This window comes from Paramisgurnus dabryanus, chromosome 2 (genome assembly GCF_030506205.2).
Source record: "Paramisgurnus dabryanus chromosome 2, PD_genome_1.1, whole genome shotgun sequence".
NCBI lineage: Eukaryota > Metazoa > Chordata > Actinopteri > Cypriniformes > Cobitidae > Paramisgurnus > Paramisgurnus dabryanus.
Window position 1 is genome coordinate 51293275 of NC_133338.1, and position 12691 is coordinate 51305965.

Sequence of the window (12691 nt, forward strand, 5' to 3'; positions counted from 1 at the left end):
GAATGCTTACATGTTGTCAGATCAAACAATAATTAATTAGGGGATATACATTTCTGATTTAAATGTTTGTTTACATGTACATTCTATAGACGGTTTCAGCAGTAACAACTTTACATAAGTGGCTTTCGTGGTCAACACGTAACTTCCGGTAAACTCCGCTAAGAATAAATAACAACAAAGTACTTTTAACGTAGTTTATTTATATTACAAGCAAAATAAATAACACGTAGATTATCTAAAACCCCCTTTTTTTTTTTTTGACGAAATATGAGTTCAGTTTAGCAACTAGTCAGACCATTAAAAAATTGAAAGCGGAAGTAAAGTTCGAACCAGACGCGTATTGCGTCACCACACCTGCGTCCGATGAAACCGTCTATATTATCCGTACTGAACGTCTGCACAACCACAGCCAGGGTTGCCAGCTTCACATATCAAAACCAGCCTAATGGACATTCAAAACTAGCCCAAATTTCAATGACTATTCAAAGTCCAAATACCAATAACTAAACAACAAAATCCTTAATCTCTAACCCGCAGGAAAAAATAAACCCACAGAGACCGTTTAAACAGTAGCCAAACTGAACTCGAAAAAAGCAGAGGATTTGGCAACGCACCGCACACAGAACTCGTCGAGTTCACACTTTATCTTTGGATAAATGTACAAAGCTGAGTTGGATAAAGTCTTAAGAAGTGTTCAGATATAGGCAATGAAAACACAATTTTCAAAAGGCACAACGCTATTTTATTGCTTTATGTAGCCTAATGTTATGAAAGTACGCTGTTTTGCTTCCGATTGAGAAAATACTGCGATTCATGCGTTAACATGCATACTTTTCATATACATATGTACTTTTTATATTTGCTCGTACTTGGTTGCATGTAAACGTACCTATTGTGGTTTTAACAGTTATCTGAACATTATTTTACTGAGTAATGTTACTAATTTGTTTATAATTTTGGCCTGTAAAGGTTTTGAATGTTCCACAAAATAGGGCTGGGTTTTATAAACATTTAACATGAAATAAAATGTCAACCGTGACAGATTTTTTTCCTTTATGTATTGACGGTTTCAGTATTACAACATAAACAAACAGTTTTCGTGGAACAAACGTAACTTCTGGTAAACTTTGTAAAGAATCAATAACAACAGAGTCCTATAAGAGTAGTTTATTTCTGATAACAATCAAAATGTACAACAAGTAGATTACCTTTGTTCAAATCATAGCTAAAGCCTATCAAAAACTACACTGTATCACATTACTAGGTTATATATGTATACAATGCCAGACGATTTGTAGTTAACAAACCATTTTTCTCATAGCGGTGATCCATGATCGCCATCTCTCCTTGTCTTTGGGAAACCAAAGCATTTGTTATTTTTGACGAGGTATAAATCTATACCGCAGAATTTAAATAAGGGCATTTGGCTAACTCAGCACTCCTGAATGTTAGACTGAGTATGACAGAGAAATGAATTTCATGCAATGGATTTTTGTCGTACAGCCCACCCCACCATGACATAAATTGAGTTTAGTCTCTGTGTGTGCAGGTGTACTCCAAAAATGAAAAAATTCCCTATGACCATTCACAAAATCTAAAATGAACAAGATCTCTTGTTGGGTTTACCAAGCAATTACATAGCACCATGTTGAGAGCAAAAAACAGAAATGAAGAAAAAACTATTTTCATGCTGAGAGGGACTTCTGCGTTTCTGAAGCTGAGAGAGTGTTACGTAAGATTTGCTTTAAATGACCCACTCCTGTTATAACATCACATCCCACACAGCAGGTCGAAACCCTGTCTGTTCATTCCCAGTCGCTGTCTTCTACAGTATGAGCAACACAAACCTTTAGTTCTGATGGATGTAATGATAGTACATAAACCTACTTCAGCTCATTATAATACGAAGTAGACATGCCTGGTTTGTTATCATTATGTGTAACTGCAAAGTAAAGTAGGAAGGATGGTCTCTAATTATCCATAGCAAAGCATTGCTGCGTCCGAAATCACCTACTTCCATACTATATAGTAGAAGAAAATCAGTATGCAAGGCTTGTAGTATGTCCAAATTTATATTATTTGGAAAAAAATAGGCGAAAAGGTCCTGTGTGACCTACTAATTTTGGCTCGATTCTTAAAGGGCTGGTAACACTACAGTTTTCGTTGCATTGACTTCAATTAATATGCATGCAAATGCGTCATACCCAAAATGCAAGCTTGTGCGAAGATATTTCGCATTTCGTTGCGTACCAAAGTTCAACACTTATGAACTCTTTCCTGCGAATTTGTAACACATGCTCCCCGCCCATATTCACAGTAACATCTAAAAACATTTACATTTAGGCATTTAGCAGACGCTTTTATCAAAAAGGACTTTCAAAGATTAGGAAACAATAAAAGCTATTTTATTATTGAAAATATTTGCATGCTCCAAGTCGATGGACACTTTATTATCCTGTGAGACACTTAATTATCCTTATTATCTTTTTACAAATGTGAATACAATTTTATGATCAAATTTATGAAATTTATGAACCTGGCCTTTTGAGTGCTTTAGAGACAAAGAAATTATTCCTCCTGATTTAATTGTACTTGTTAAACAACCCATACGTAATTATGGTCATGGTTGTTCTGATTACATCATAGGTCAAAGGACATACTGATCACATGACAATAAAAACATGGCAGTACGTACGCCATTTTGTACCCGGCACATGATAACTATAATAATTTGTTGATCCTGGCCTTCTGGGGGCCCTAAGCAACTTTGTGAGGGGGCCCTGTCATCGCGTTCATAAAAAAAAACATTCACTGTCTCTGCTTAAATTTAGCTATAAACAAAATGTTAACTAAAACACGTATTATCTTATAGCTGTAAATTTTTTGCCACATGTAGCCTACATTATTGTGACACTCATCAGAATTATTCATTTGACACGTTTTCTGAAAAACCTTTAATATGTTAAATTAGTACTTAGAAAAAAAGGCTTACTGCAAAATATATTATTTTTTAAGAGATGTAGAACATCAGGGAAATTATGAATAAAATAAAACCAAAATAGCTGTCAGATAAACTATAACAAACAACTCAAAAGATTTTGTTTAAATGATCAGATTCCACAGATAAACATACCAAAATACATAAATAATTATCTTAATATGCAAACATTAGACCTAATGTGCATTGTCTTAAAATGCTAACAGGAGTCACAAAGCATCTTGCATGAATAAATTTGTTTTTTTTAACACGTATGAAAGATTTTGATTATTAATGTGTAAAAGCATTTCTAACAAAAAAAATTGACTGGACTAGACTGGACTAAAATTGAATCTAGGGATTTGGACTGCAGTGTTTGTTATAAATCCATTGCATGCTTAGTCAAGAGTAAATAGAAATTTAAAACATTAATTTGTTCTTAATCTTTTTACTTCATCTTTACCGCGCTTGTCTTTCTTGCTCCAGGCGAATAGCTTTAAACCATATCCGAAAAAAGACGCATGTAGGCGCATCAACTGCTTACGGAGCTGCATAATTTAAAATGGCTCAAGCGGGCGGGGCACAATGATGCCGCTCACCAGCTGGTCTGTGCAGCGCTGCACGAATTTAAGAACAAGGGGGACCCCTAGTGGTGCGGGGCCCTACGCAGCTCGCGTAGCCTGCGTATAGGGAGGATCGGGTCTGAGAGAGTGCTATTATTTTTTAAATAAATCAGATTTACAATTATTGCCTGCCACATGCAAATTAATTGTCATACATAAAAAGTAATCACCTAGCAATCCCCTAGCGACCACCAAGAACACCCTAGCGATCGCATAGCGATGTGATACCTACCCATAATACCCTAGCAACAGTACAGGGACACTACGGCAGTCACCCATCATTGCAGCAGCAAGTTTTGCCCAGATGAGCTCCACTCACATTTTCTTCAGAAATTCCTTCACCCCCTGCGAATTTGGTACTGAGTGAACAGAAATGTTTTCGTTGTAGCTCAAGCCTTGTTTGTTTCTCTCTGTGTTTTAGACTAAAATCCCAGGTGTGGGCTTTTTGAAGATCCATGCCCCTTGGGAAGTCCTTTGTCGCGAGGCAGAGTTTATGAAGCTCAAAATGCCAACGATAAAGGTATGTGCTTTCGAATCTTACACAATGGTAATTTAAAGCATGTTTCTTTCTGTTAACTCCACACCTGATGTGTCACTTTCAGAAATTTAATGTAGGTCCGGCAAACACCATTGTAGAGAAGATCCACATGTTTACGCACAAAGTCACGGCACCCTTACGACCTAAACTTGGGAACAGCGAGGTAGAAAATGAGAAACACCTTTCGTACCCGTTCTCACGAGAAAAACAACATCTGTAAGTTTTCAGTCATGTCTAGCCATGCTAAGCACATACTTGAGATGATAGTTGACCCCAGAAGCAGGTTTATAAAAGACAATAACCCAAAATAAACATTTTGTCATGCCATTTGAAACCCATATGATTTTCTCTTATGGCGCTTTTCCATTGCATAGTACCCCACGGTTTAGTTTAGTTTGGGTCGGGTCAGCTTACTTTTGGGAGCTTTTCCATTGGGTGCAGTACGTAGTACCCGATACTTTTTTTCGTACCACCTCGGTTGGGGTTCCAAGCGACCCGAGCTGATACCAAACGTGACGCGAAAACACTGTAGATCACTGATTGGTCTGAGAGAATCGTCACGTCATCGCTATAATGTAAATATTAGCTTTAGCTTACTGCTAGCTTCCGCTGTCTCAAGCAAACATGTTGTTATCTGTGTTCTGCTATAAGTTTCCAAACACCCTTTTAGCGATGAAAAACATCCGCAGGTTGAGAATCCGGGACACCATAACAGTTTTTTCCAGACTTGCAGTTTGTGGCGGCACATTCGCGACGTGCACGTCCGCATTATATATGCTTAAATGCAACTTGAATGAGGCTCAGCGGAGCGCCGTCGACTGATGCCACGGGTCGGGTGTTTGAACAGAAACTGTCATGTGAGACAGAGGTAGCTATGAACGCGATGTTCAAACATCTATTTGTGGTGGCCAATTTTAATTTTGTGGCAGACTGAGAAATAAATGAATGTATGGGAATGTACAACAACGCTCTCACGTGTATGATGTCACAGCAGTAGGCAGCGTAAACATAACGACACGCCTATAATCCCTCCCACTCCGAAGTGATACTAAACTCGATGGAAAAGCTAACCGCGCCAAAGTGAGGTGAGCTGACCCGACCCAAACTAAACTAAACCGTGGGGTACTATGCAATGGAAAAGCGCCATTATACTATCAGAATAAGGTACAAAAGCTCTCACTGGGACAGTACCTTTAGAAAAATCATAATATTTACCATTTGAGTACAGATATGTCCCTATGTGCTACTAATATGCACTTTTTGGGTACAAAGGTGTACTTTTGGGTTTCAATACATAAGATTGGGCAAATAGTATATTTTATTTTAGTTTTAGATTGCCTTATAGCCATTTTGTGAGATCATAAAATCTCTTTCTCTTTTTACAGCTTTGATTTGTCAGACCGAAATTCCTTTTTTGACAGCAAAACCAGGAGCTCAATAGTAAGTAGCATTTTTTTTTTCTAAAAAAATCATAAAATTTTTCCATCCAATCACATGCAATTTAAGGCCTGATGTCATTCATGCCCTGATTTGATGGCCAAAGTGCATGTTTGGTTTTTTCAACAAAACGTAAATGTCATCAAAGTTGTTTTTTTAATGTGGAGAGAAATTTAAATGATTTCATCTGTCAACTGCTTCCTAATGTACTAATGTGAGGTTTTAAAGATTAATTTTGTTAGTGATATAAGGATTAAATTGTTTATTGATTTAGTTCAGTTTGGTGTCACTAATAAATGAATAATTCTTGAATTAATTCTTTATCAGGTGTACGAGATTTTAAAACGAACAAAGTGCAGACGGGCCAAATATATCATGGGTAGGTCTATCCTTCTCATTTATTACTTTCATTGACTTCCATTTGTCAACCAAAGTAGTTGTATTTGACGAACCAGGCCTATGACTTTTGGGGCCCTATTTTAACGATCTAAGCGCATTGTCTAAAGAGCACGGCGCACGGTCTAAATGGGCGTGTCTGATGCAGCTTTTTCTAATTTAAAAATGGTTTGTGTGCCGAGTGCACGGTCGAAAAGGTTGTTCATATTCTCCTAATGAGCAATGGGTGTGTTTTGGGCGTAACGTGCCGATTTCCTATTTAGATGGCGGAATTTGTAAACTGAAAAACTAAGCAGAGGAAGAAGACCCCCAGTTTAAGAATAATTTTAAAAAATGTCCTGTTTTCATTTTTATTGAAACTTTAACTTTTTGTGTTAAAAAAGCCTTTTTTTCAGTCATAGAAGTACAAATAGCCTGCTTTTAATTGCTGTAAATGTATTGATATCCTACATAATCATTGTAATCTCATGAAATAATTTGCAAATATGCAAGAAAAGGTTTGTACTCTAAAAATACAAACAAGAGATAAAGGATTTCCAAACGTGCGGAGAGCCGAAGCGTTTCAGCACCCGGACAGCGGCAATTTTTAAAAAGCATTACTTAAAATGTTTCTCATCTTACATTCATCATATACAATAAATCCGTAGGGTAGCTTTAATAAAACATTTAAAAATAGATGCATGTTTAAAGCAAAGGATTTATTTACCAGGCTGCAGATGAAGCAGCTCTTTATGCCTTCTAACGTCTCATAATCGTCCTCATTTATTTCCAAGAGACTCAATAATAATATTTTACATTTCAATCCTTTAAAAGCGTTTTTGTGCTGCTGCACATTCATGTATGTGATAAGCAAACCCGCGTTGTCGTCCCGTTTATAGGCGGATATTACTAACGCGCTCTTTAAATAACAAAAAAACATATTGCGCCATTTACTTAAGACCAAAATTTGTGGTTTGCACAAGCTCAAGATAATTTCATGTTTTATTTTACGGCATTACCAGTAATACCTGCCCTCGTGCTTTTTAAAAGTCTTTATGTGTCTTGAATAGGATGAGTAATAACAAGTTGGTACAAGGGAGCAGTCAGGAACTTTAAATGTCAAATCTGCAAAAATTTCAACATAGGCACAATTCTTAAAAATGGACAGACATCCACAGAGTATTTCCTTATCAGCAAACAATGGGTCTCATTCACTAAGCATGCGTACGCACAAATCTGTTCATGAAATGTGTGTTCGGACGTTTTAAGTAACAAATCATGAATCATCAAAAACTGGGAAAAAAATCTAAATTTTCACAAAAACATAAGAACAACTTAATCATGAACAAGGAAAAAGAACCCCATAATATATATCTGTGTTATATATTTTATAATTTTTTTCCTTGTTCATGATTATTGCCCACGTGTGGTCTAAGTTGTTCTTTTTTTTTTGCATACATTTAAACATACATTTGTACGCACATTTTACGAACAAATTTGTGCGTACGTATGCTTAGTAAATGAGACCCAATATTTTTATTAATGTTTGAAAGAGTTGTCGGAAGCTTGGTGATGATGTTGCATTCGCGCGACTCCAATGTTTTTGTTCAAGCGACTTCAACGTCAGGTGTAGCTTTATATTTCTAGTAAATGCAATGGTTTGACGATTAGCATAAATGTGTTCTTTGAAACCAGAAATTAGGGTCATTATATGTTTCCTGAATATTTTGAACTTCAGCAAACACATTGTTTAAATTGTTTTATTTTCACAGGTATCAGCAGTCTGCTGGGCAGTGGTATCTATACTGCAGCATACCCGTTACATGACGTGAGTCCTCTGTATGTGCAAATAACATTTAAAATATCTCCAATCTCTCCCTGTATCATTATGCTTTATTATTTTCATTACAGGGAGATATGGATGATCCCAATGGTGAACCAAATGACAGAAAGGTAAAATTTTATTTTGAAAGTCCAGTCCAAATATTTTACAAACTTTAACGTTAATCTTGCTGACTGTGATCTGATTAATAAGTTGACATAACTAAAGCAAATTCAGCTTGATTTATTGAGTTACAGCAACTCATCGCTTCACAAATAGTTAAAATGACTTGTAAATTGAGGTTGCCTTTGGCTCACTCACAGGATGTTTTTAAGGTTTCTCTTCTTTGTGAAACTGCTTCAGAACAATGTGTGCACGGTACAAATAAAACCGCATTTTAATTTAATTGAATTCTTCCGGGCTCATATTCCTCCATCTGTGCAGGTACCATTACCTTCCCATCAGTGGAGTAACCATTTTATTCTCTAAAAGTGCTTTAATCACCACATTAATTGTCCTGAGTGTTGATGTGTTTAGCTGCATCGACAGATTAGATTAGACAGCTTTATGGCAAAAGAACATAGCAGTGATTGAAGCTTACCGTTTTTAAGTTAATAAGTTATTAGGTCAGATAAACTAAAGACAGATGGAAACTGGGTACTTCCATCTCAAGACCTTGCATATGTAGAGGAGACTCTAGCCCTGCCTGAAGCAAACACAGAATAATTATCACTGTGTGCAAATCACCACGGCAACAGGATCATTTCCCACTTCAGACATCTGTGAGCAATGTTCCTACATCCCTACCCTTCAGTCTTCATGGGTTGTGTTGCCACTCTCAAAATAAATAAGCACAGTTATTTTTACAGAACTGGGATTTCTTAATAAAGAAAAAAAGTAGGGCTAGGGCGCAATTAAAGGGATAGTTCGGCCAAAAATGATATTAAACCCATGATTTACTCACGCCCAAGCTGTTCGAGTTGCATATGCATGGTTTTTCAGACAAACACATTTTTGGATATTTTAGAAAATGTTTTAGATCTTTCAGTTGATTAAATGTAATGTTACGGGGTCCACCCATAGTCCACGACCTTCAAGTCCAAAAAAAGTGCGTCCATCCTTCACAAAATAAATCCAAACAGGCTTCAGGATGATAAACATAGGTCTTCTGAGGGTAATCCGCGCGGTGTTGTTGTAGAAATATCCATATTTAAAACTTTATTAACGAAAATAAATACCTTCCGGTAGCGCCGCCATCTTAGACTCCTCTGTATTCAGGAGAGAGTATTAGCGTAGTGTACGCACTTTTCTTAGTGACGTATGACAAATTCGGAGGTGGGGGCACAGAGCAGCAGCAGAGTAGCCTCCGTAGGCTGCGTAAGCTCTCATCCTGAATGCGGACGCGACTAAGATGGCGGCGCTACCGGAATGTATTTATTTTTGATAATAAAGTTTTAAATATGGATATTTCTACAACAACACCGCGCGGATTACCCTCAGAAGACCTTTGTTTATCATCCTGGAGCCGTTTGGATTTAATTTGTGAAGGATGGACGCACTTTTTTTGGACTTGAAGGTCGTGGACTATGGGTGGACCCCGTAATATTACATTTAATCAACTGAAAGATCTAAAACATTTTCTAAAATATCCAAAAATGTGTTTGTCTGAAAAACGATGGACATATGCAACTCTGACAGCGTGGGGGTGAGTAAATCATGGGTTTAATATCATTTTGGCCGAACTATCCCTTTAAAATTTGGTAACACTTTACAATCACGTTGTATTTGTTAACGATTAGTTAATGCATTAGCTAACATGAACTATCAATGAACAAAACTTTTACAGCATTTATTAATCTTAGTTCATGTAGCTGTTAACATAAGTTAATGCACCAACTAACATGAATAACTATATTGACATTAATTAACATTAACCAGAATTAATAAATCATAAAAACGATATTGTTCATTGTTTGTTCATGATACACCGTAAAAAAAATGCATGATGTTAAAAACAACTTGGCTTTTCAAATTAATTCAACATACTATTTTAAGTTTTGAAATTTGAATAGCTGACATAACTTGACAGGAAAAACTAGTTGAAGATTTTACAAAAATGCTGCATTTTTGTACAGTGTAGTTAATGCATTTTTTTTAATAATTATTATTATTTAGTATTATTATGTTTACTAATGCAACCTTATTGTAAAGTGTTACCTTTTAATCTAATTAATTATGTGATGTGCTAATTAATTAATATAATTAATCAAATTAAATAACACATACATTTTGGCATGTAAATGGAGAAATTACCCTCAAATTGAATAAAACTGAATCAAATAAAAAGTGCTTTTTGTGCTGTTTCCTCTGTCCCATGACAGCATTTCCGCAGCATCCCTTCTCTACCCCATCGTCTCACTCTAAGCTGGTATCTATCCCATTAAAGGGAGGGTGGGAGTTTTCCGGGTTTGAGTTAAAATTCCGAGCTCGGAGCCTTCCCCTCGGACAGCATGCCAAATATGCTTTATTATCATATTTAATTACATTTTTATGTTAATGCAAATTCGTAAAATGAGAAGGGAAAATGCATGCAATGTTTTTTTCTTGTTTAAAGTGCCATTTACTACTACAAACAGCTGCTATGACAAACAACAAAAATCGCTATAAACAATGCAATAAAAAAAATGTTTGTTCATATTGTGAGTTAGCAGAAATAGACTTATTTTATATTAATTATATTAAAAGGTGTGCTGAAATATACCATGAGACTAGAGAGCAACAGCATGTTGTACTACATAAATCACTAGGACCTGTACGTTATATTACGTCCCGAGGCGCACCAAACCAAAGTCATTAGGTTCTGAATTACATACTGAACCTTAATTTATCTTTTAAGCAGGTTTCATTGGCAATCTATTATTTTGGTCACTTCTGTTTGACAGAATGTATGTTTGAGCTGCAGTGATGGAGTGGCATTGTTGCTTGATGTGTATGTAAATTTGCTGTTTTTTGCAGGTCTTGTATGAGGAGTGGGCGAGTTACAGCATGTTCTACAAGTACCAGCCTCTTGGATTGATCAGGTATTACTGTGACAGCCAGGGACTGAGAAAGTGTTTGACCTGGAATTAGAAACTAGTGAAGAGATTTTACGAAATACCCTGTAGATATGTATTATCCTGAGGCAGATTATTGCAGAACAGAAGGTATTCAGTGTCCAACATTATCTTCATCTGCTAATGCTGAGTGAATGCAAATGCATTATTGTTTTTTTTACAACAAGGTTGTATTTGTTAACAATGCATTAGCTAATATGATCAATACTTCTATAACATTTATTACTCTTAGTTTATGTAATTTTCAGCATACTAATAAATTATTCATGTACAATGAACTAACATGAATAACTGTATACACCTTATTCAGTCTGCCGCTATATTGATTCCAAAACGAGGCTGTGAGGGATAGACGTCCACAGTGTGGGCTTTTAACCTATTATTTTGTACCGAGATGCTGGTCATTCAGAATTAAAAGCACAAAAAAATAATTTTACAAATTTCAACAGGACAAAGAAACTCAGAAATCATGGACTTTTAAAAGGCACATGACTCAGTTGTATTTTATTGTTTTATACTGTGATCTGAGGTCTACTTATGACGTTCGTGTGATTTTTACATCAAAAAACATCAAAAGCCATAAGTTATCACCTATTTTGTACCCTGGTTTAAAAGGCTGACTTGAGAAATGCTTGTTTTGATGGGCGGGCCGCATTGACGACTTGGAAGTAAAAGCCCACTGCTATAATAGTTTTTCGTCGTCAAACTAGCTTTAAATACTCACTTAACCTCATGTATAATCAAAGTTTACTGTTAAAGGGATAGTTCGGCCAAAAATGATATTAAACCCATGATTTACTCACCCCCAAGCTGTCCGAGTTGCATATGTCCATCGTTTTTCAGACAAACACATTTTCGGATATTTTAGAAAATGTTTTAGATCTTTCAGTTGATTAAATGTAATGTTACGGGGTCCACCCATAGTCCACGACCTTCAAGTCCAAAAAAGTGCGTCCATCCTTCACAAATTAAATCCAAACGGCTCCAGGATGATAAACAAAGGTCTTCTGAGGGTAATCCGCGCGGTGTTGTTGTATAAATATCCATATTTAAAACTTTATTAACGAAAATAACTACCTTCCGGTAGCGCCGCCATCTTCGTCGCGTCCGCATTCAGGATGAGAGCTTACGCAGCCTACGGAGGCTACTCTGCTGCTGCTCTGTGCCCCCGCCCTCCGAATTTGTCATAAGAAACGCCATACTCTCTCCTGAATAAAAAGGAGTCTAAGATGGCGGCGCTACCGGAAGGTATTTATTTACGTTAATAAAGTTTTAAAAATGGATATTTCTACAACAACACCGCACGGATTACCCTCAGAAGACCTTCGTTTATCTTCCTGGAGCCGTTTGGATTTAATTTGTGAAGAATGGACGCACTTTTTTTGGACTTGAAGGTCGTAGACCTCGTAACATTACATTTAATCAACTGAAAGATCTAAAATATCCGAAAAATGTGTTTGTCTGAAAAACGATGGACATATGCAACTCGGACAGCTTGGGGGTGAGTAAACACACACACATGTATTTTATTATAAACCCTTACGATGCATGTACAACACACACATGTATTTTATCATAAACCCTTTCCATGCTTGTGCAACATGACACAACGAACACATATTTTGGACTAACAAGCAACACATGACACTCCGAAAACATATTTGGACTCTCGGAAGAGAAGTCACTTCCAGCCACTGATAGTAGTTACTAAATTGTTTTACTCACGTAAGGGGCCAATCACACCAAACACATTTATGGCAGCTGCAGGCGCCTTTTTTGAATGATACTCAATGGGCAGTGAGCGTA

At 36.5% G+C, this 12691-nt stretch overlaps 1 protein-coding gene across 3 annotated transcripts in view; it reads left to right on the plus strand.

The window, feature by feature from the left end:
* The window catches only part of ano1a (anoctamin 1, calcium activated chloride channel a), a 51030-nt gene that overhangs the window by 10085 nt on the left and 28254 nt on the right, over window positions 1-12691 (plus strand). For all 3 annotated transcript variants that reach the window (XM_065261585.1, XM_065261583.2, XM_065261584.1), the window contains exons 4-10: window positions 4022-4120; window positions 4203-4354; window positions 5524-5578; window positions 5903-5954; window positions 7723-7778; window positions 7862-7903; window positions 10788-10852. In XM_065261585.1, coding sequence (XP_065117657.1) covers window positions 4022-4120; window positions 4203-4354; window positions 5524-5578; window positions 5903-5954; window positions 7723-7778; window positions 7862-7903; window positions 10788-10852 — 521 coding nt within the window. The remainder of the gene's footprint in view (window positions 1-4021; window positions 4121-4202; window positions 4355-5523; window positions 5579-5902; window positions 5955-7722; window positions 7779-7861; window positions 7904-10787; window positions 10853-12691) is intronic.